The sequence below is a fragment of the Crinia signifera genome, chromosome 1 (assembly GCF_055691185.1).
Source record: "Crinia signifera chromosome 1, ASM5569118v1, whole genome shotgun sequence".
Lineage (NCBI taxonomy): Eukaryota > Metazoa > Chordata > Amphibia > Anura > Myobatrachidae > Crinia > Crinia signifera.
Genome location: NC_139217.1, coordinates 359,911,112 through 359,936,770, shown reverse-complemented (window position 1 = coordinate 359,936,770; position 25,659 = coordinate 359,911,112). Strand labels below are relative to the sequence as shown.

Genomic DNA, 25,659 nt, shown 5'->3' with positions numbered 1-25,659 from the left:
ATGTAGTTTGCTAGACATTTCTTTTGAGTTTAGCCAAAATAAGGCCATTATACTGTACAAGGACAATGTGGATAAAATGTGCAAAATGTAAAGTAACATTTCATCACAATCGTTCAAGCGGTTAGCTCGTTGGCTCAGACACTGTGCTTTATAATCTTAAAGAATTGTATACACCCTATTGATTACACATACAGTAGTTGATGAATTGCTTGAACTGTTTTCCATACTCCCTACATTGAGGCCATTTAACTTATTGTTGGTCACTGAAGAATTCTTTTTTTTTTTCAGGTTAAATAATGAGCGATTGATAGGGTTTTAGAGTCATCTTTATTACTGGGAAGTTTGCAACCTAAATATCATCTTCTGTTGAAAAAGGAGTGTATTTGCCTTAAACCCTCCATACACTGCTTTTCGGAGCATTGCAGGACATTTGTTTTTTTGTTGTGTGATTTGGAATGCACTCTCACTACAATGCTAATTATTCTAATGTGTATGCAGACATGGAGGTGTATTCTGTCATTCTAATCTGTACATGTTGTATGTTTACAATTGTAATATTATAATTGTTATACTATTTATATTTTTGTTTTATTACAGAGATCATTCTAAAATGGGTTAAATCTGTAGGTTTAAAGTGTACCTCACATACTGTACATGCAGCGGAGACACTGCATGGGAAATATCTACCCATGAAGTGCTTCAATACACTAGGAATGGCTGACCGCTTTCCCAACTAGTTCCGCCTTGAAAATGGCTGCCTGCATTGTGTGCGGTTAGGTGTACTTTATACAATGAAGGATTTTTCTCTCTTGTTTCTAATACATGTTCAAACCATAAGGCTACAAAAGCCCATTGGGTTACTAATATATATATATATATATATATATATATATATATATATTTGTCTTCATGTTTTTAGGTTATCTACTGCTTTATGGTACGGTTTATGTGCTATGAAAAAAAATGGCCTATGCTGCATATTTGCTTATTGTAAAGTTAATTAAAAAAAACTTGACTTAATTATAAAATCTTATCTTGTTTATTTTATTGAGTAAACCAGAATACTATGATTGCTGAGTAATGCCTCTGTAAAATGTTATTTAATCCACAAAATTGTACATGTATTTTTGTTCTGGAATTTGAGGTAAAATCACAACCAAATGAAACTAACATAAGCGAGCAATGAATCTCTCATCCCATTTTCCTCTGGGCTCATTAAAACCTGTCCACAATTTAATGAACACAGCTAACACCAGAAATGTGAATGGATCCTTATGGGCTTATTTCCACTTTGTATGCTAGAATTTAATTGGTGAACTATTCTCTTGTGCTTACCAGTACAATAGTTTGTATTGGTAACATTAAATTACAGGCTAGTCCACACCAGATGACTTGCAAATTATATGTCGCTCAATATTTTCCTTGAACTCCTGGACAAACAATAATGTGCGTACACATTCTGCAATCTTACAATAGAGATAATCAATGACCTTATCAAGTAGTTTTGCTGTCATTGACAATATCCTCCATTGAGCTGCATATACAGATGACAGAGGACATCGCTGGTGACCTGCGGGAGCACGAATCATGAGCAATAGAGTGTGTACACACTGAACAATTTTAAGAATTTGTTGTAACGAATGGTTGTTAACAGAAAGTTTAAAATGTTGTCTAGTGTGTACCAAGCTTAAATGTGCAAGGTTTGAAAACCCAACCCTGTTGGGTTTTTTTTTTCTTTCATGTGTATTACTAATTTTCCTACCACATACATGTGAGCTAGCCCTCAGAACTAAGCATTTGGCAGCGAAATAGGTTTATGAAGTTAGTAAAGTGCCCTCCCTTTCTTCAGTTGGAGATACTTCGATATACTGACAAGTTTATATTTGCCTGGAAGTGAAATCTGCCAAGAGACTATTTCTCTAAAACATAAAGACATTTGCTATTATGCAGAATATTTTTGTGTAAGATGAATTGCAGAGCATTGGTAGAATTTTGGACAGTCTTATGGTTTGTGCTAATATGAAAGTATGTGGAATATATTGGTTAATTTGGGTGATTTGCTTGAGTATTTATTGTAAGAATATGGATTTGTTTCTTTAGCAATGTTTAATGTGATTTTATTAATAGAATAAAATGTATCTTAAGAAAATGTATTATAACGTGATATATATATCTACATAATATGAAGTTACAACTTTTTCAATTGTTAAAACTGTATATACTATAATGCAGTGTAAAGCATGTGCATATGATATAAAGTTATTTCAAATATGTTGGATTTTTTTTGTGCAATAAACTATTTTTGTTACAGTGTTGCAACATTGTTTATATATACATCATACAGTAGTACTGGTTTATGCTTTATTGATCAAAGATTAGTTTCTGTATGAAAGACTGCAAAAGTTAAATGTATGATGACTTACAGAGTTCTTGATCCAATTACTTTGTAGTTATAAGTTAAATATAGCATTCTTCAACTCCCCCTTCCCGCTCTCTGTCTACCATCTGCTCTCTTCCCCTCCCCCCTCAGCGGACGCAATCTATCATCCTATCCTTAGTCAATACCCGTATTTCTCCTATATCCGCCATAGCCTGTCCCAACGAGGCTAACTCCACCTTTACATCCGCACTTGATTCTGTTGCTCCTGTCTCCTCTATTCCCCTCCTTTGTTGTAAACCCCAACCCCGGTACTCCAAAATGACCCAGTTTCTGCAAACATGCTCACTCGCCACTGGAGGAAAACTCATGCTCTGGCACATTTTCTCAGTTTCAAGTTTATTTTCTCTGCCCACCGCTCTGCCCTTTCCATTGCCAAGCAATTTTTTTTTTTCCAGTAATTTTATCTCTTCTCAGTTCTCCAGTCCCAGCCTCTTTGATACTATTAATACTCTCCTTTGCTCCCATACTACTCTCCTTTCATCCTCTCTCACTCCCACTGAGTTTTTCTCCTTCTCCTCTAAAATTGAAATAATTCGCCATGAAATCTTTTCCTCCCACCTGCCCTCAGCAACTCTGCTGCTTCCAGCCTTCCCACCTTGTGCTCCTTCTCTCCTTCTACCTCAACAAAGAAGTCTTCTCCATCATATCTTCTGAAGCATGGTGAGTGCAGCGGTGCACTGATACGGTGTCCATGTCAACTGTGTTGACATTCAGCTAGGTCGACTCTTTGACTGTCGACCTAGCCCATATCGACCTAATGATCTGTCTATCTTGGCACATTTCGACCTTCAGTGGTTGACCCAATGCGTGTTGACCTTAGTGCTGTTGACCCTATGACCCATACCCGGTAAAATATATATGGAGAGAAAGTTAGAAAATAGGGCTTGATCTGAAGATCTTTGTTGGAAAGACTATGGAACTTCGATACTGTGAAAATACTTTCTAATTTTACTATTGAAATTTGATTTGAGCTTGATTTTGACCATTTTAAGCTATATTTTGGATTGCCTATATGAGTTTCTATTTCACAGACAGCTCTGCCCCTCTAGCCCTATATTACCTTGTTATATTTCACCCCCTATTGACAGGCAAATCTGTAATCTGGCAGCTCTGTCATGCCAGGACATGAGGAAGTACTGAGTCAGGTAAGAGCGGCCACAAACTACACCTCAGATACTGGGGGTTATTCTTGTTGGTTTGCATAAGTAAAACCATGTGCACTGCAGGTGGAGCAGATGTAACATGTGCATATATAGTTACATTTGATTGAGTTATTTTGTTTCTGTGCAGGATAAATACTAGCTGCTTTAAGGTGTCTACACACGCACAGATTTTTCTGTCTGATCTATCTGGTGGGAACAAAAACCTGGAAATGTATGGGAGGATAGGACAATCAAAAATTTCCACCCAAATGCAGGAAAACAGAAAAAAATATATATGCTTTGAAAAATGTGTTTTATCAGAATGATTAAACAATTTGTCTGACTGATCACTGTCTGTTTTCAAGTGTTTGGGAACAATTTTTGATTGTCATTTGCTCCCATACATTTCCAGGTTTTTGTTCCCACCAGATAGATCAGACAGAAAAATCTGTTCGTGTGTACGCACCTTTATTCTAACACTGCAATTTAGATTTCAGTTTGAACACATCCCACCCAAATGTAACTCTCTCAGCACATGTTACATCTGCCCCACCTGTAGTGCACATGGTTTTGTCCATTAAAGCAGGAGTTTGCTTTTGCAAACCAACCAGAATCACCCTCACGATCCTTACATTTTCTGGGGTTGTGCAAGGTGCCCTTTAGGTCTATGACCAGAGGCATATGCATCAACGCTTGGAGAGAGATGAAGTACCAGCAAATCCTCTCCGAACTGTCACGTTATAGACTGTTTTTGGAAAATTAAAGGAACTTGTGTGTTGTACTTTATCATACTCCAAGTGATGATGAGTTCCACTCCAGGCGTTTCTGCCTCTTCCCTCAGGGGTCTCTGTGGCTTCAGCAGGTGCTACTCTGCTGTTTGAGGCTGTTCATTTGGCTGTGACAGTGTGCTGGCAGTGAAAAAACATCATTACAGACACTGCTGCTAGTGTCACTCTTACTAAGTGCACCCATACCTCCTTAGTAGGCTATGGGGAATCTCTTCAGCACTGTTTTATTCAGCTGGAAGCGTCTGATTCATTAGACTGGGGGGACAAAATACAGGGGCAGAGATAAGGCATTTGTTAGAGATAAAATAATGGCACAATCCGCTTTCTGTGGCATTGTGGCTTACGTTTGTTATATATGGGTTTATTCACATTGAGGTTAAGTGGCTACTAGTACTCTCTAGCTACTTTGTAGTATTGTGTGCAGGATCTTTATTGTCTACCCAAAGCCTTCTTGCACTATTGCTGAGATTAGGGATTTTGCAGGCAGGTTGTTCAGATAGTTATCCTGTATGGTTATGGGTCATAGAGTTGATAATAAATAGGTTGACTACTATTGGTCACAGTCAAAAGGTCGACACGCGTTATAAATAGGTCAACATGAGTTTTTCATGTTTTTTTGTTGACATGAGTTCTTCAGGCAGTCGGAAGGATTTGATTGTCCTAGCGCAATGGACACCATCAGCCCACCCGCCGCAACCGCAGCGTCCGACCTGACGAGGGCAGTAGCAGCTGCCCACGCTCCAGGCTACCCATCGGGGCCGCCGGATAATGTTCGATGGCCGAACAGGTGGATCTGGCCCTCGATACCCTACAACACCAAGAGGACCCTGCTGCGCTAGCCGAATGACCAGAGGACTGACATCACAAAGGTATTCACGATCCTCAAATCGTTCTGCAAAGAGAAGGCCATGACCACGAGTCTCCAAAAACGTCTGTTCGCCCGGGTGCAGCGAGAGGAAGAGAGTATCTCCCAGTTTGCAAATGCCCTCCAGGAATGCATGGAAGAAGCAAGGGCCTGGGAGGATGAAAAGCTACTGAGTGGCACCCCGGACCGCGCCTTGCGCAGCCTTCTCATGGCAGGGCTGATAAACCACCTCCAAGCCCGGATTGAAAGGATGCCCGGACTGACGCTACATGAGGTGCTTACCTGGGCCTTGGCCAAGGACTAGGCGCTCGTGGCAGCGCCTACACCGTAGCCACACCGGATCTTTCCCCCAGCTCCGACGCTACCCCACTGGGCCCCAGCGAAGACCAACTCACCGTTGTGTTGTGACAAAGGCAAGGACAGCTAGCCGAGATGGCTCTGCGGGCAGACCAATTTGAGGAACGGCGGGCCAGAGTGGAGGTCTGAACCAGGGGCCTGGCGGATCTCGGAGGAGGGAAGCCCAAGAACCTAGGTGTTGGGAGTGTGGCCAAACTGCGCACTTCGCCCCGGGAATGCCCTGTTGGAAGGCGGTATGGGAACTCCCGCAGGAGGCCTTTAAACTAACCTCCCTTGCGTTTGCAGTCCAAACCACTAGGAAGAAGTTTGAGCATGTGGACATCAACCACTCCTCGGACCTAATTGCAGAGTGCACTACCGTAATAGCCCGATTACTGGGAAAGGATCAGTGGTGCCTCTTGAAAACGGCTCGCAGGTGTCAACATGTTCGAATAGCGCATCCAGGAACATTACGCCCACCTGACCCAGACCAGCATTGGGAATTGGGATGACCCTCAAGGATGCCAACAACCACCCCATCCCCATTGTAGGGGTGGTATGGATTGAAGTAGAACTATATAACCAAGCCCTGGGCAGGAAAGTTATCATGGTAGTTGCTGGGGAGGAGTTGGCACATAGCCCAGTAATCCGGTCCAGGAAAAGGGCCCTTGCTACTGGAAACACCACAGAGTTCAGAATCCTGTCAAGTCCTCCAGAGGGTGGTACAGCTGTGTGAAGAGCCAGGGCCTGCTGAGAGCAAGGGACTGATTTGCCATACCATTTCGGTCCAAACAGAAATTGAAAATTCCTGCTAGGCAGGAGGTGATACTGGACTTGCCAGTGCGGTTACAGCGCCGATTGGAAGGGAAGGAAGTACTCATCGGGCCATGTTGGTCTCAACAAGCAGAGGCTGGCCTCTTGGTGACCTGTGCCCTTGCCATTGTCAGAGGCTGAATGGTGCCAGTACAGATCTTTAACCTCGAGAGCCACCCTGCCCCGATCCTCTCAAGGACCACCATGGCCTAAGTACACGTGATAGTAGCAACCCGCATCATACCCTAACAGGGCGTGCCCTGGATGTTGGCCATAATGGTGGACAACCAGAGCATCGGAGTCTAGCAGAGCGCGAGAGAGGAGTACTAGGACCATCGAAGGTGAGAGATGGAGGATGGCAAGTTGAGTAAATGCAGGGATTGGTGCCAAGCCACACCCACAGTGCTCTCACATTTCCACCTGTGGGTGACTTGGAAAACACGAACTGTGTGGGGTCTTGAGGACTGAGTTTGATAATTCCTGGTCTAGATGCAAGAGGCGGTGATGTGACATCAGATGGTTCAGTAACCAACAATGGCATAATCCCTAAACATTTATTCGGACAAATGCAACCCTGGGAAAAAAACAACCAATCCTTTTTAAACGCTAGTTCCTATGGTGACGGTGATGCTCCTATCGGCGTCACTGTGCTCCCAGTCCTGTGCGCGCGCAGTGCACATGCCCGGTGGTGGTGACATTTACAAAGCATAACACAGTGCTGCAAAGGCTCCTACTCGTTGACAGCGAACTCAGGCGCGCTGTGGGCAGCCCCGTTGCCGGGCAGCGGGGTCCTGTCAGGCCGGACCGGAAGTGTCGCACGCGTGTTGCACTGTGGTCTCGGGTGGATCCTACATAAGGCGGAGGAGGAGGTAGGGCGGTTCCGTGACACTGAGGATGGTTCTGTCATGTTTGGTGTGCAGCACGTATTTCATGCTGTGAAAGTAGCAGCGGCCCAGGAGAGCGGGGACACAGTGCCGGAGGCAGGGAGAGCGGGACATAGTCGCTAAGGCTACGGGAAAGCGGGAGAACCCGGAGAGCGCCGGCAGGGGATGAGGCATCTGGGTGTGCTGGGGTAGAGCTGCTTATTTGAGCAGGAGACCCTTTTAGTACGTTCCCCTACTGGGAGACGCTGCCACAGGCGGAGCCAGTGACCGGTGCCTATACAAGGGGGAGCTGAGGGTTAGCCGAGAGGGAACGGGATAGCTGGTCGTTCTTGAAGCTCGTCCCCGGGAGATGTCCGTCTTTGAGATCCTGCCCGGATGGGACTATGGAGCGGGGCTGCAGGTCCTCCTGGCCTGTGTGCTGGTGGCTGTGGTGGGCTGGCTGTGCCGCCTGGCGGAGAGGAGACTCTGGAAGCAGCCTTCCCCGGAGCCACCTCCCTGGCCCCCACGGCCCGGCTGGGGGGTGCTGCTAGGTGAGAAGTGCTGCACTAACCTCCCTCTGTATGCGCATCAGCTATAATAGCCCCGCTTGTTAGCCGCTTCTGTACATCTAATAAACAGCTACAACACTTGTGCTTCTGTCAAGGGAAACCAAGCTTGTGTGGTGTTTGACAGAATAACATATGTGACCCTGTCACCACACTTATGCTAACAAAAATAATAATAACCTAGTACCAATTGTCTGCTGTAATCAACTCTTTATTCCCTGCATGGCAGTGGTATGCTGTCTCTATAATAATCCTGTCCCTGTACCTTCTAGACAAAAATAAGTTCTATGAAATTGATGAATGATGTAATAAAATTGAAATGACATCCTATTAAGTCTTCATCCTTGTACAGTATTTCGGCTGTCTAGTTCAATACAAGATGGACAGCATCATTTTCTACTTTTATACAGTGTTTTACAGCAGTTTTCACATAATGTTTTGGTGTATGATTTTGTAAGGCTTGTAAAATGTGTTTCTTTAGTACTTTTTAAGTAGTTTTAGTATATTCTGTAATGGATGACTGTCATGGTCCAGTGGTCAGAAGGCTGACAGGGCACAAAAGCCTGGCAAGAAGTGTCCCAAGAGCAAAGACCTTGGGAGTGCTACGTATTCTAAGGCAGTTTTCGTCCCACTATCGTAGACTTAAGCTCGTAGCACAGTAGCATCACATGTTTGGTTGCACACTGCTTTTTCATTGGGTAGGAATACATTGTAATTCACAGTTCACCCCTTTAAACTTTTCTTTTCTGTCATGGACTACAGTTCCTATCTAGGGGAGGTGTGGCTCTATGGTCCGGCCCTTTGAACCTTTGATTTTTAGAGAGCTTCCAGCACTGTTCCAATTGGCCCACTAGTAGATTTCTGCTTGCCCCATTCCTAAAACCTGACCAAACTGGCGCAAACAGCATCGCTGGAGGGATCTTATGTCCGAAAATGCCTGTACTAGTGACAAAACACCAGCGAGTATCCAGCATTATTAGGATAGCATAGGTAGCTCTCTGCCAGCAGTATTCACAGCGCAGAGAATAGAATTGATCCTTATGAGAACAAATTATAGTCAAACATTTGGTCCCAAACCCTAAAAACCATTGTCTGCCTTTAGATCATTGTATGTGGAAGATGACTGCAGATGGTCGTGTGTGTGTTTGTGTGCTTGTGTGCGTGCAAGATCAAAATGACTATAGAAACTTCATTCATTTGCACTGCGCGACAATCTTCCTTGGGCACTCCTTACAGTTCCTCCTGAGGCTAGTGTAATAAAATTGATTTTAAGTTGCATTGTCGCTTGCACATTACACTAAGCCAGTGGTCAGGGAACTCAGTCCTCATTACCTCACGCAGTGCATGTTTTGCAGGTCTCCTCACAGAATCACAAGTGAAATAATTAACTCCACCTGCGGACCTTATAATATGTGTCTGTGAGTAATTAGTACACCTGTGCACCTGCTGGGTTACCAGCAAAACATGCACTGTGTGGGGTAATGAGGACCGAGTTCCCTGACCACTGCACTAAGCTGCTTTAGTATTCCTCATTACACCCATGGCCAGACATCGGGAATAGCAGGAGGACCACTGGCAAAGCAGCATTTTTCTTCATCCTAACCGTTCCACGTCTCCTTTTTTAAAGTAGTTAATGCAATTTGTTTACTAAACCATTTGGTAAAAAGCTGAATGAGAAACAGCAAGCACTCTGGCTAGGGGTTTGATGTAGTTAGAGAAATTTGTTTTGTATATGGTAATATATCTTTTAAGTTACTACAAATAACACTAAAGGAGCCCATACACGCTCCTTTATATACTTTTAAAGTACACATCATATCGAGTCGCATGCCTTGTGCATGAATTTTGCATGCACTGCGATCCGATACGATGTGTAGCTAGTACAAAAAGTATGTGCAGCACATACTCTTTTTTACCGTACAATGTGATGCGCGGGAGTACAGTACAGAACGGAGCCGGACCACAACGGAGCGTGTATGGGCTCCTTAAAGGTGTGTTTATCACATTGACACCAATTGCGCAGTTATTTAAGTAGAATCAGTAATTTATCTCTCTATATAATCGGTATTCAATACTCCAGTACATCTCCCACTTGATGTCCTCATAAGGCACTTATTATACTATGTTGTACTGATTTTATATGGTCATGCTATATAAAGTGTTGTCTTCCCAATTGTGTATCTTTTAACATCCAGTTGTTGTATTTATCATGCTATAATGATATGTGAATCCCTGATAGGTAAAATAATGTTTAGTTGTATGTATCAAAATTTTGTTATGAGGGCCTATTCCCATGTTAAATTGCATATTTTACGAATAGACACTTCCTACAGTAAATGAAGATATAATCTAATTTTAAGTGTAGTTAATTTGGAAGCAAAATTCCATTCTTCTGCGTCTAATCTAAATCCTCATAATCCCATGTAAAATAAACCTTTACCCGCAGTACCAGCCTGTTATGCTCTGCTATGGAACTTTTTTCTGTTGGCTGTTTATAGTGCATTATTTTAAGATCGGTACTTTGGCATAAGCCGCCTCCATGCCGTTCAGGAATGCTTCACCCTTACCAAGTGTGACTCATAGCGTGCGTTCTCTATTTTTAAACATGTTGTCGTGACAGGCTTTGTGTCTCAAGCTGTGAATTGGTTTCAGTAACGGAGACTTTAAACTCATTTATAATTGTTACATTACAGCAACATACCAGTAATCAGATTGTTAGGTACTTGTTTCCTAGCACGGCGCCCATCGGGTCCCATCGCATACCTTAACTTAAGGTATGCGGTGGGACCCGACAACCCGATTTCGGGCTTTTTTTGATGGCATACAATGCAACCAACTCGATGGACCCGATTTTACATAGGAAACGATGTTAAATGGCCCCCCCATACCATTGTAAGCATTGTATGTAATGTTAAATTCCTATGTAAAATCGGGTCCATTGTATGCCATTATAATGGCATGCAATGCAACCAATGCAATGGACCCAATTTTACATAGGAACCAATGTTAAATGCCCCCCCCCCCCCCCCATACCCAATTTTTTATAGAAATTACCCATCAGGGTGGGTATACAATGTCAAATGCTCCCCCCCCCCCCCCCCCCCCCCCCCCATTGTGAACGCCAACCCGAAGCGTGGCGAGCGCAGCGGTTCGCGTCCTCCGACCTTTTCATACCCCCCACTATCCACGTCGGCGTGGAGTTGAATTTATATAGTGTGGCGAGCCACCGAGCCCTAAGCGTGGCGAGCGCACGTGTAATACCTGCGCTCGCCACACTATATAAATTCAACTCCACGCCGACGTGGATAGTGAGGGTATGAAAAAGTAGGAGGATGCGTACCGCCGCGCTTGCCACGCTTCGGGTTGACGTTGAACGTGGCGTTAACAATGGGGGGGCATAGAATGGAAAATGGGGTCTGGGGGGCATTTAACATTGGGGCCAATGTAAAATCGGGTCTCAGGGACCATTTAACATTGGTTCCAATATAAAAAATCGGGTCGGTTGGGTCAATAGCATTGCATGCAATTTGGTTGCATGCAATGCGATTGACCCAATTTTTGCAACCCGATTGCATACAATTAAAATCGGTGGCACCGTGCTAGGAAACAAGTACCGATTGTTTGAGGTATGAGATTTCTGCTGTGAGAGATTTGGGCCCTATGTTTTGAGATGATTGTGCAGCACAGTACTGTTATGCAGAAATAGTATATTCTTCTAGAACCTGTGTGACACGAAGGGGTGTCTCCAATTACATGTTTCCCCTAATAACACTAATCAAAATGCTGTTCACCATTATGTTAATTAAAATTATTGGGTTTCTTAAACTAGTAGTCCCTTCTGTAACCAATCGCTGTTTTATGAAATATATCTATCTATCTATATCTATATATATATCATAATTGTTGGACATTTATCTAGTATTATTGGTACTACCACTAATGTGAACAAATCCTAACCTGGCTGTTCATTATAAACCCCCATATAAAATACCATCTTAATAGCTTATATGCTATCTTGTGTACGTTATCCTTGATAACCTCAGAAGTGTGGGAAAATGCTGTGGCTAGGGGACTCCTTTACTATGTAATATTTGTCACTAGGTTAGCCGCAAATATTAAGTATCCCCGGAATGTAACTAGGAGGGACCACAGAAGAAATCTCCTTCCCAGCTGGCAGCTGCATCCCCCATAGGTTTCTCGTGATGCTGCCCGATGTACTAATATCAGGCAGCATCATATCAGGTATACTGCCATTTTAAGATGCTAGTAGCCTATGGGCTACTTACCTCAGTGCAGCTGGGATCAGCACTGACTGCACGGGTGCAGACCCCCGGCACAGCAGATCGCAGTGACAGTCTCCTTGCTGAGCCCCAGGAACATATATTCTGAAAAGGAACACCTATTGCAATGCGATTCTGGGCAGTAGATCTTGCCCAGATTGCATTGTATATACGTTCCCATAGTAAAAGGGCCCCTAGGACTTTAGATGAGTTTATATACAATATGCCACTAATCCCCATCTATTTGGGTGCAACAAATATGATAATTGGTGCCTGGAACAATTGAATTGCTATGTTGGGTAGCCATTAATAATTGCACCGCCCGAAAGATGATTATTATTATTTTTTAGTCTGTTGACATTGCTCGATTTTTGTTTTCGGAAAGTAGAAATTTGTGGGACAATAGTAAATCTAGTGTTAATATGGGATGCAGTTAAGATCCCGGCGTTCAGAATCCCGACGCCGGAATCCCGACCGCCGAAATCCCGACACTTTCTCCCTCCGTGGGTGTCCACGACACCCCTGGAGGGAGAATAAATTAGTGTGCCGAGCGTAGCGAGGCACCGGGCCCGCTGCGTGGCGAGCGCAGCGAGCCCGCAAGGGGGGGCGATCCACGTCCCCCCCTTGTCGGCATTTCGGCTGTCGGGATTCTGAACGCCGGGATCCCGACCGCCGGGATTCAATACTGAATCCGTTAATATTGTGTGTGTGTGTGGGGGGGGGCATTTGCAAAAGCCTGTCAGTTTGTATTGCAGAGGCTGCTGCAGAATAATCTTGTTACTAATTATAATCTGTCAATCTCCTTACTTTCCCCATAGCTGACGAGAGTATGGAAAAGATTCTAAGTGAACTGAAGCTGCTGCATGCGGACGAGCTACGGGAAGAGATCTTGAAGGCCGGATTAAAGTGTGGACCTATCACTGCAACCACTAGGTTTTTGTTTGAGAAGAAACTAGCTCGTACTTTGCTGGAACAGCAAGGGTTCGCTTTGGAGACCTTAAATTCAGCCTGTGGAAAATCTACAGATGACTATAGAAACAATGCGCCAAGCCAATGCTCTGAAGACAGGGACTTTGGGTATAGTGTTGGGCTAAACCCTCCTTTAGAAGAGAGCATGTCCATAAGCAATTTTGCAGCCTCTGGGAGTTCAGTAGATGGTCGTATCTTCACAGGGGCCCATTCTAATGACCCCTCAATGTTCTATGCTGTGTGCCCTATGTATGAGGAGATACAGGTCAGAAATGGTAAGTTGTCCTGTTCTTTCTAGAATAGATACTTGGGTAGATAAAATGGTGGAACTTGGGCATTGAGGGTTAAGGTGGCCATACACTACAGTGAGAAGTAGCAGCAGTGTACACCCATCCGATACTCCTTGACCAACTCCGGGACCTTCCCGGGTGGCAGGATCATAAGCAATACATCTGCATGTGACCTATTGCATGCAATACTGTTCCCTGCCGGTAGGAGGGGAGCTGAGTCAGAGTTTGGACAGGCTGCCGGTATGACTGATTCACATGGGACCACTCATCAGATCGGATGTCATACAAATGCGGTTTGGGACGATTTTATCAGATTTCTCGGCCCTATCTGTCGGAATCAGGTGAAATGCCAAAATCGCATAGTGTATGGGGGCCAAAAGTGAAGGAAGTGCTTAAACCATATTAAAAACCCATGGGTTCTGTGTCCTCTTGCATTTTTCCCTTTAGAATAATAATACATTTAATAGCAGGGATAGATCACAGGAACCAGATAATTTATGAGACTAAATAATACCCCTTTCAGATCGGACCTTATTACCGGGTTCATGCAGGTTTGACCCAGTAATAGGTGTGATCTGAAAGGGCTTACCGGTTTCTTGCTGTGCAGTGTGAATGGGTTAACTGGGTCGAGCGGTTTCTGTTCGCACTGATGGAGGAGGCAGTGCTTGGAGCAGTGTCGGCTTCAGCAACCCGGCAATATTGCTGGGTTGATGAAGGTGTCTGAAGAGAGCAAAATGCAGGGTCGCTCTGGGGCTGAACTGTTTTAACGTCCCGCTACGACCCTGCATTTTACAGTGTGAAAGCGGAATAACTGTTGCAGTTGGATATTTGGGAGTCCTTTCTATTTATAATAACGGTTGTACAGTTTCTCGGTCTCCTAGATTGGTGTGAACTCCTGAATTGTAGATCATGTGCATTCATGTTTTATAGCATTAGGATTGCACAGCAACCAATTTATAGCTTGTTTTGTGTTAAGGTTGGTGACAAGGACTTGGTTAGCAATGTCTTCTTTTGGTTTTGTTGGGCACATGGGCCATTAAAAAACAGGAAGGTTTGTGCCTCGATGTGCCAAAAACTAGCATTTATGAATTAGGGAGACTCAACACACAAACTGAGATGGTGACACTGAAATCCAAAATGCCTCAAGTTACAGAACAAGTATTTTGGGTATGTTAGACTCAACCTGTGTATGTACAGTGTCTGTGTGTGTGTATTCTATTGTGTTGTGTCACTCTGGGGTATTTTGCTATGAAGAGTGGTGCAGTATTTAGGATTTCAAATAAGGGTCACTACACAACTTGTGCAGGCAAAACAGACATAGGGGGAAATTTGAAAAAGAACCTCCGCCTTAGAGGAGGAATAGGCGCTTGGCACGTTTTGCTTCACTAGCAGCTGCAATAAGCGGTTGTCCGACCCCAAAAGGCTAAAAAAACACACACAACAGAATAAACAGCGCACGAGATGCTGCGGGTGGGGTCCGGATCTCCAATATGCTGCCAGGGCGGCAGAGGGTCACATTACTGTAAGCATTCAGCTATGCGGCCTCCTTAAGCATAGGCAGGAGCTGAGACACACTGCTGCTGACCTCTGCTGCTGACTTATCTCCCCGGCAGACGGCATGCCATACCCCTCACAGTATCTGGTCGCCAGGGAGAAAGCTCTGGTGGCCTTGGCGCACAGGGTTTGTCAAGCCCCGATTTTAGAAATTTCCAGCCTTACACAATTAGTCCAAGGAACTAATGAATCAGAAGTCCATTAAGAATGCACATTTTATTAAAAGTCTCTCTTTAATGAAATGATTATTGTGTTGATCGAATCGATCCAAGTGATATGTTCTTTCACTTCTACATTAGTACACTTCTTGCAGTGTCTGACTGATGAACACTCCTCCTGGCTATGACGTCTCTTGGCACTTATAGAAATAGTCTAAACTGTTTTTTTTTTTTTTTTTTTAATATATATTTATTGGGTTTTTAACAATGTAATCTTTCAAATAACATTAGAATACCACATAGTTAACAGTGCACATTTTGAACAAGATGTTACATATCATGCGTATGGGATAAAAACAAATTTTCCATGACAGCAAAACAGAGAGGATTGACTAGCATACTCTATTGGTTGTCCGACTTCTCGAATCGTGAAAGAATTTACCAACTTATATGTTCACACATCGTCACGGCATCTCAAAAAGGGGAGCCGTGATTAGTGGGATAAAGTTGGGGTGTTGCCACCCTCCGTTCATGAGAGTCGAACAGAAGAGCCGTTTTTAAGTAGTGGGCTTCTGCCCCGTTATGTGTCAGTTGTTACACTGCGGCTTCAAAAATGGATTATCTCCTCTCCAAATGCTGTAATACTTAGAAAGAGCATTTCCCACCTATAATTTAACTTACAATTGTAACATTTTTGACAGACAGTTAAATGAAAGAGAAAGAGAAAAAGAAATAAATGAGGAAAAGGGAGAGGTGAAGATAGAATGAAGAAAGAAGAAAGAAGAAAAGGGAGGGGGGGAGGTAGATCTGAGGGGAGAGGGGGGAATGGGGAAGTAACCTCATAAACTAGTTTACAGTATATAAGCAACTCTCATTTTTAGAGCTCCATCTCTTCATAAGCTGACCTTATCCTATGGAATTGTTGATGTGTTTGTACATTTCTTCTGAGCATCTACCCCGCTCTGGGGTTTCCGCCTGTTTTGGGGTCTCTAGCTTATGCATTACTTGCATCTTCCATAAGAGGGCCCCATCTTTCACTGAGTTTTGTGGAGGAGATTGACTGCAGCTGGGCATCGTATACTTCATATCTCATCAGACGTTGTAGGTAACGTATAAGAGAGTTTAGGGTAGGTGAGGTCTTAACAATCCAATGTTTCATGATGAGTTTCTTTGCAGCAGTGACCACCATGGTCAGGAAAGGGATGAGATGTGCGGTCTGTGATGGAATTTCCCACACATCAAAATTAGCAAAGAGTAATGGAAACGGGTGTGGTGTGACCATGATGCCCAACGTGGCGGCGATGTAGTTAGTCACCTTGTTCCAAAATCTTTTTATATGGCCACATGACCAAACATTATGGAAGAAGGAGGCTGAGGACATGGCGCATTTCTTACAGGAACCTGTTTCGTCTGGGACAAAGTGTTTCCTTTGTGACGGAGAAAGATATGCCCGTTGAATTATCCTGACGTGAGTCTCCTGCAATACAGAGGATCTCACTATCTTCAGTGTTTTGTCGTAATATTTAAAGAGTGTCTCACATGAAGTCAATAAAGGCAAATCTCCAAGCCATTTCGTTTTCGTTTGTTCTGTTAATTTACTGGTAGTGGGGATTGTTAATTCATTGTACAGATTTTTAATTTTAAAATTTGGTTTTTCAAAGCATTCTACTATTGTGTACAATTTCTGCATCTGGGGGGTTGTCACTAGGTCTTCTTTAATGGATGAGGCAAAGTGTGACAGTTGTATTAATGGGAATATACAGAAGTCATTTAAATTAAATTGCGCCTTCAATTTAGACACAGATAGCATCTGTCCCCCAGGGTCAAAAGTTTGGGAGGCTAGTTTAAGGCCTCTCCGAAATAGGTATTTAAAGTTTGAGTTCTCCATGCCCGGGGTGAATCTGGGATTTCCCCATATGGGTATCCATTTGGTGCTCTGGGGTGAGGTTTTTAATTGTTTGCATAATGTCCCCCAAGCTGCATATGTGTCCCTGAACATCAGATTTTGTAATATATTTTTCGGGATAAGGGCCTTGGGAGTGTGCAGCAGTGCTCCAGGTGAGTATGGGTATAAAGTGGCACAATCTAGAGGATATATTGTAAATTTACTGGACTCTAGCAACCAATCCATGGCGTACCTTGACAGAAGTGCAGTGGAATATCGGGATAAATCTGTTAGTCCCATCCCTCCCATACTTTTTGGGAGCTGCAGTTTGGCTAGTGCAATACGTGGCTTGCCAGATTTCCATATAAATTTAGTATATAGTCCCATCAGAAGTTTAACGTCTGGTTTTGTTACCCTCAATGGTAACAGTTGCAGGAGGTATAGTAATCTGGGTATTACAATGGTTTTTATCACCTCAATTCTGCCTAGCATTGATAATGGTAAATCTTGCCATTTTTCCATGGTTTGTTTTGCTTTAGCCATGGCTGGGGTGAAATTTAATTTATACAGCTGTTGTGGGTTGTTGGGTATTTGGACTCCCAGATATTTAATATGAGATGGCTGTTGCTTAATTGTGCTAAGATCTGGGTCCCTATCAAAAACGGGTTTTGGGCCTCTGAGAAGGAGGAGCTCTGACTTACTGACATTGACCTTGTAGCCAGAAAAGGTACCAAAGTTTTTTATTATCCCCATGGCTATAGGTAGTGAATGAGAAGGATGTGCTAGAAATAGTAACATATCATCCGCGAATAGTGCAACCCTCATGTCCACTCCCCTTATGTTTATCCCCTGGTATAGCGGCGATTCGCGGAGCGACACCGCCAGGGGTTCAAGTGCCAATGCGAATAGGAGAGGGGACATGGGGCAGCCCTGCCTGGTTCCTCTGAGAATACAGAACGGGTCAGAGATGGACCCATTACATAGGATCCTGGATGAGGACCCCCTGTATAGTGTGTCTAGCCAATTTATGAAAAGGGCTGGGAAACCGAAACGTCTCAACGTGTAGAAAAGGTGATCCCAGTGCACCATGTCGAAGGCCTTTTCTGCGTCTAATGATAAGATAGCTGTTGATGTGTTCGACACGGTACACTGGGAGTCACACACCACCGCCAGGACCCTCCTGATGTTCATGACCGACTGTCTCCCCATCACAAACCCCGTTTGGTCTTCGTGAACTATTGTAGGAACTATTTTTTTAAGGCGTTCTGCCAGAATTTTAGTTAACATTTTATAGTCTATATTAAGCAATGATATAGGCCTATACGATGCTGGATCTGTCAGGTCCCTACCCGGTTTGGGCAACACCCTAATGTTAGCCATGTTAAATCCTTCAGGGACTGAGGGGGAATTTAAGATTTTATTAAAGACTGCCACTAAGCATGGCGTGATTGTGGGCTGTAACAGTTTATAAAATTCAGATGTATAGCCATCTGGGCCTGGGGCCTTACCCGGCTTCAAAGATGCTATTGCATCACTCACCTCCTCCTGCGTTATCTCTGTTGTAAGCCTGGCTCTCATGTCTGGGTGTATCTGGGGAAGGGGTAGGTTATCCCAGAAGGCCTCTCTCTGAGGTACATTGGATGAAGGTTGGGCATATAGTGACTCATAAAATTTATGTAGTTCTGCCGCTATTTCTTTATTATCCTTGGTCATTGAGGCGTCTTGTTTTTTGAGGGGATGGATGATCGAGGGGGGTCTCTGTCCCTGTAACAGGTTAGAGAGCAATTTACTGGATTTATTCCCGTATTTATGGAATCGGGAGTCCTTTCTAAATGAATACCACTCTTCCATTTGAGCCAGTAATGCCTCATAGGTGGATCTTGCAGTATTATATTTACCTCTTGATTCAAAGGAAGGATGGGATTTAAATTCATTGAATGAGTCCGTAAGAGCCCTTTGGGAATCTATATAATTTTTGGTTAATTTACGTTTATGTGACGCAGTGAATGAAATTATTTCTCCCCTTACCGTGGCTTTAGCAGCCTGCCAATACAGGACCGGATTCGATTCCAGAGTGGCAAAGTTGTTCGCATGGTAGGATTCCCATGCTACTTTTACTTTCTCTTTGAGTTTTGTTGATGTGGCCAGTGAGGCGGGGCATCGCCATGATATATATGATGACCTCTCCTGGGATAACTTCATTTGGAACCAGATCACAGCATGATCTGATAATGTGATAGCCTCTATTTTGGTTTCTTCAACTTTAGGGAGGAGGGACTGGGACAGTAGTATATAATCAATTCTAGATAATTGGCCTGTTGCTGCGGAGAGACAAGTGAAGTCTCTGTCAGTGGGGTTTAATGTCCTCCATAAGTCTATTAGTTGCATGCTTGCTGCCAGTTCCCCAATTCCGAATTTGGGTAGTTTTTGCCTCTTTTTGTTTGGTATTTGCCTATCTAATGTCGGTGACGTGATCAGATTAAGGTCTCCACCTAGAATTATTGGAAGATGCATATGCGGTGTAAGTAATGTGATTATTTTTAATAGGAATGGCTTGGAGTATGCGTTAGGTGCGTACACTGTCATACACACGAATGTCTGTGAATCTACACTCATATGACACAACAGGTATCTGCCCTCTGGATCTGCCACCACGTTAGACACCGTCATAGTTAGCTGTGACCTAGCTAAAACAGCCAGGCCCCTAGCCTTTGAATTGTATGGGGCTGCCGCTACCACTTTCCATCCCATGGTGCCCAACTTAGCAGTTTCTATGGCCGTTAGATGCGTCTCTTGTAGAAGAGCCACGTCCAATTTCAGCTTTTTTAGATAAATCAAAATATTCTTACGTTTCTTGGGGGAGTTGATGCCCCCAACGTTCCAACTACCCAGTTTTAAGGACATCTTCTCTTCTTAATTGTGTGAGCAAGGCGCCAGCTGCAGTCAGATCTCTGCAAGGAAAACTCTATATAGGAAAACAATGGTGAGAAGTTAATGGCTTAATTTCTATCAGATATTCACATTCAGTTACAACATGGATGGGGTGTGGGAGGTCAGAGGGAATAAAAGGGAGGGAAAAGGGGGAAAACAAAATTATCACTAGTATACCATACTTCCGAAGTAACTCCATGAATCCTAGGTTCATGGTAACTAAATCTTTACACGGGAGGGTGGGCTCCTAAGGCTCACCGCCCTAACTTATTTCAAAGCTGTAATTCGACATTTCGCGGTAGCATTGCCCGCAATGCTATAATGGCAAACTTAGCCCTGAACTTGATATGTATTATGACCCCACATGGGACCATCTAATATCTGTCCACCATAAGAGAGCAGCATTAATGTTGAAAACAATAGTTCTGTAATACTTTCACCGAGGATAATGGTAGAGGAGGATGTGTGGGGGGGAATAAGCCTATTAAATATGATAAAGCTTGATAGTTATATCTCTAGCGTGGGATGGGCAAATGTTCTCGAGAGTGCAGTAGAGAAAAGTCTACTATTGTGCCAAAGTTCCCTGAAAAGGTGTCAGCAACAGATATCACATTCCATTCACATCATCTTCAGGTGAGACTTCTTCTTACAGGCATAGAGTGCCCTCTGGTGGTGGAACGGGAAACTTTTTCTGTCATTCAACATTACTTTAATCACAGTCAGACATATTTCTGGGGTCTCGGGTTGCCAGCTGGGATTCTTTAAGGTAGTTTTCTGCGTCTTGTACTCTGAGAAAATCCTTGTAGCTTGATCCCTCAAATATTCTGAGCCTAGCAGGATATAGCAGGGCAAATTTTTGGCCGTCTCTTATAAGGGCCGAGCACACGGGGGAAAAGTCTTTCCTTGCTTTTGTTAATTCTGCTGAATAGTCCTGAAATATCAGAATTTTATTGTCTTCCCATACTAGGTCTCTTTTCTTGCGAGATGCAGACCACAACAGCTCCTTATGCAAATAGTTCAGTGATTTAAATATGACTGCACGCGGCCTCGCTCCCTCCTGCGTTCTCTGGGGGCCCAGTCTGTGGGCGCGCTCAATCACCAAATCATTACACCTGTCCTGTACATTCAGCAGCTTGGGTAAAATGATTTTTATAAAGTCATAGAGTTCTTGGCCTTTTACAGTTTCAGGTAACCCTATGATGCGGAGGTTGTTCCTCCTAGACCTGTTCTCCAGGTCTTGGACCTTGTTTTGTAGCTGGTGAATTTGTTTTGTGTGATCAGCGGTTACCTGCTTTAATTCGCACACCTCCCCAAATGTCTCCCCCACCCTTTGATCTGTTTCTATCATCTGGCGTTGTAGTAGTGCTATCTGATTATTAATATGTTCCGTTTGAGTAGCCAGCAGTGGGCTAATGGCCGCCCTCACCGCTGCCACCAAGCCTCCATATAGCACTGGCGTGAGTGGGTCAGGGACCTCTAGTGCGGTTTCAGTCTGGGGAGCAGGGGGGATGTGTGCAGGGTTTACCTTTCTGCCCCTTGGCAGCTCATCGTCTGATGCGTTGTGGCTGCGAGTGGGAGACGCCGGCAGGGACACGCTGCTTGCTTCTTGCGCCGCCATCTTGGGAGCGCGGTCTTGTTTGCTCTTGTCACGCTGGGAGTGGGAGCGAGAGCCGGGCATCGCCGTGTAGCGTCGAGCCTTGTAGCGGGGCACTTGCTGCCTATGTTGCGGTGTCTGGTGCCGCGAATTGGAGGCTGAAAAGCCTAGTAATTGCTGTGTAGGGCGGTGGCTGGAGCGGAGCTCTCTCCCTCAGCTGCCTCTCATACAGCCGCCGGAACCGGAAGTCTACCAGTCTAAACTGTTTAATGACTTGACAAGATGATTCTTTTGGGTCCACCTAAAACGTGTACTAATAATCTTAAATCGTTCTACCCTTTGAGGGGATGAAGTTCCTCCATATTTAAACCTAATCTGGTTATTTAACTTTTTGTGCACACCACACAGTGCTACCTAGTTAGAAGGAACAGAGTACTCCCCTTTTTTTTTTCCTTCTTTCGCTCTCTTGCGCGCGCCCTTTCTCTCTTGCGGGTTCTTTTGGGTGTGTTTTTACCTCCAGATTCGATGTGCAGTCCCATGCAGATTGGATCCAGAGATTGCCATGACTGTATACTCAGGCAGCCTCCCTCAGATCACACCCCACCTCTATTCCTTGTGTGGGCACTTCCCTCGAGACCAACACAGAATAAGTAGCTCAGCACCTGTCTGTGTGTGTGTGTGTGTGTGTGTGTATATAATGCAAATGGGAATTGTCCAGAATAAAGTGTTACAATTGAGTTCCATTATAATAAGTTATTTATGACGACTCTGACAATGGGCTATATCCCTGTCCATGGAAAAAATGTTGAGGGGGATAGTAAATTGTAGTGAGTGTGTTTAGTAAAGTAAATCTACAATTAATTACAGTATGTGTCTTAGATGTAAATAAGCCTTTTTGCAAATGTCACATTAAAAAAACTTACAATGCTTTTACCATTGCTTAGTGTACTAGTTACGTAAAAAGGTGCAAGCTACAAATGATGTGCATGTTGCTTCTGCTTTTTACTTAAACCAAGTGTGTTTCAGAAACAGATCACATTTACACAGACAAGAAAGAAGCTCTTCAGGTTGTTAAGACAATGAAGGGTTCACGGTTCAAGGCTTTCCAGTCAAGAGAGGATGCAGAAAAATTTGCTAGAGGATTATGTGACTACTATCCATCGCCGAGCAAGTCTTCCCTGCCATTATCACCTATTAAACTTCCTTCAGGTCTTGTTCGAGGTGAGTTGGACATTTTTTTTTTTTTTATTTATTTTTATCTCCCTTTTCCTAATCTGTATTAAACTGGTTAATCCTGTTTAATTTTCTCTTGCTATGTTATATTCCTTTCACACTGCAGTGAATACCCTTTTTGCTGGGTTGCTGGGTTGTTGACCAGGGCGATGTTATGAAACGGATTGAAACCCTGGTTGTCCTGTGAATAATGGGCAACCTGGGTTAAGTCTGGAAGTTGAAAAAAAGGGGGGTTGGTGAGGGAAGTCTGCACTAAGTGGGGTTAATTAATTTTGAGATATTTTCAAGAAGCGGATAGTGGATTGGGGATATGACTGACTATAATTAGGGAATGCCTTCCAGAATTAGCATTACAAACAAGCTCGTGCCTGTGGCCTAAGGCCTGATTGATGTAATGGTCAGTGGTGCACCCCCGAGTTTATTATAAGTTTAACATGGGAAACAAAAGAAGAAAGAAACTCGGGTGGGGTGCACTCTTAATACCCCAATCACAAAGTTGTTCAAAAGATACTCCTATAGATTTTAATAAAGAATTTTTTGTTGTGTGTTTTTTTTATATTGCTGAGTGTTTATAATAACCAAAACTTAAATAATAATATTAGCCTGAAATTTAGTCAATAATTAATTATTGATTGATGATCAATACAAAAATTTAATCTGTCCTAACGATTTGTTCAATTTTTACAGGAATTAATCTAATTAATATGCGTAAATATAAACTGGGTTGTAAAAGCTGACCATCATATATCCTTCTTGCCTTTATCCAGAAGGCAGTCTCGGTTTAGTCTCAATTGATTTTGAGATAAGGATTGTAATCATTGATCAGCATAACTCAAAATTTCAGAAAAAGCAAAAACATAATAATGGCTTTTAAATACGCATATAAAATCATTCACTTAGTGTGTAATTTTAACTTTTAATTTTATTAGTTTTTTATTTATTTTTAGTTTGATTCTCTCCATTGATTGCTATATATGATACAATTGGTTAATGCACTTGCTCTGTGGTCTTTAACCCCTTCCCGACAATTGACGTACATTTACGTCATGGTCGGGAAGTACTTCCCGACACATGGCGTAAATGTACGTCATGGCATTTAACTGTCACCGCGTCTATAGACGCGGTGACAGTTTCAACATGTCTGCTGTCCCTGACAGCAGACATGTCCCCCCCGTCGGCGATCGCTGTGATTGGCTGTTCAGTGTGAACAGCCAATTACAGCGTTTTCTGTGTCACTGGCGAATAACGTTCGCCGGTGACACGCGATCGGAGGTGATTGGTGCTGTAAAGTACAGCACCAATCACCGCGGGGTGTAAGGGTGACACTGGTGTCACCCCACCTCACCCCGCCCGCCCCCAAAGGCCGTGATTGGTCCGTCGGACCGACGGACCAATCACAGCCATGGAGGGGGGTTTAAACTAACGGTGACTGCACTGCAGACGCCATTCCGGTCTGGAATTGCGTGCAGTGCGGTCACCGTGCCTAGCTGCCGCGATATACTGACCAGAACCTTGCAAAATACTTACCTGATCCTTGCAAATATCTTGCCTGCTTCATCACTGCTTGTAGTGTGCTGGATGCTTCCTGGATACTGTTACTTGTGACTTCCTGTGTTGTGTACTTGTGCTGCTGCAGTGTAATAGCGTTAGTTAGATAGAGAGAGATAGAGAGAGATAGTGTCAGAGAGTGCTATATTTTGTGCTGCTGCAGTGTGATATAGTTATAGAGAGAGAGATAGAGAGAGATAGAGAGAGATAGAGAGAGATAGAGAGAGATAGAGAGAGATAGAGAGAGATAGAGAGAGATAGAGAGAGATAGAGAGAGAGAGAGAGAGAGAGAGAGAGAGAGGCCTAGTGACAGAGAGTGCTATATTTTGTGCTGCTGCAGTGTGATAGTTATAGATAGAGAGATAGAGAGAGATAGAGAGAGAGAGATAGAGATAGTGACAGATTGTGCTATATATTTTTTATATTTTTTATATAACTGACTGCTGCCCCCCCTTTTGTGCTGATCAGTATAAATTAACTGATCAGCAACTTTTTGGGGGCGCAGGGTTTTTTTATATATATATATATATATATATATATATATATATATATATATATACCTGTCACTGCTGCTGCTGCAGTGTCATAGAGTGTTAGATAGTGAGAGATAGAGAGAGATAGTGACAGAGAGTGATAGAGAGTGCTAAATTTTGTGTCTGCTGCCCCCGCCTTTTGTGCTGATCACTATATCTGAGGTGATCAGCAACTTTTTGGGGGTGCAGAGGTTTTTTTTTTTTTATATATATACCTGCCAGTTGCACTGTCAGTTGCACCAAAGGTTGTGCACCTGCTGCCCCTCACTGGTAATCAGTGTCGCATCACTGATCACCTTTTTTTTTTTTTGTGTGCTGTGGGGTCTTTTTTTAATTTTTTTTTTACACACACTGTGATTTTGTGGGTGTCCTGTGGCCGCTGTCCGCTGATCAGTGACGTACATCACTGATCATCTTTTTCGGCACAGGGTTGATCTATTTTTTTTTTTTTTTTATCAAATTCCTGTTGCCTTTGAGCGCTGTTCAGTGACGGACGTTACTGACCAACATCTGTGCTCAATTTTTGGCGCAGGACCTTTTTTTTTTTTTTTTTAACCCCTTCAATTTTTTTTTTTTTTTTTTTTAACCCCTTCATTTTTTTTTTTTTTTGTATAAAGTATTTTTTTTTTTCTGCACTACATACACACTACACACTACATACCCCCCTGGTTGAAATAAAGTTTGTACCCCCCCCTACACTATACACGTGTTGAAACATTTCACTACCAGTAACACAAAAATAAAAATGGCATCCCAAATGTCATCCCAAATGTCATCCCAGTCATCCAGATGAATGTATTCAGTGGGGGCGGCATATGCCATGCTTGCTTCTGACTCTGACACAGCCAGTGATGCAAGCGGGGAATTTGAA

General features: G+C 43.4%; 1 protein-coding gene across 2 annotated transcripts in view; it reads left to right on the top strand.

Moving 5' to 3' along the window:
- The first annotated feature begins 7,097 nt into the window (after positions 1 to 7,097).
- ANKLE2 (ankyrin repeat and LEM domain containing 2) overlaps positions 7,098 to 25,659 on the top strand; it is a 49,490-nt gene continuing 30,928 nt past the window's right edge. The window contains exons 1-3 of one of the 2 annotated variants that reach the window (XM_083149857.1): positions 7,098 to 7,253; positions 12,912 to 13,337; positions 22,501 to 22,695. In XM_083149857.1, the coding sequence (XP_083005983.1) occupies positions 12,923 to 13,337; positions 22,501 to 22,695 (610 nt within the window). In that variant the 5' untranslated portion in view covers positions 7,098 to 7,253; positions 12,912 to 12,922. The other variant, XM_083149848.1, reaches the window with a different exon arrangement.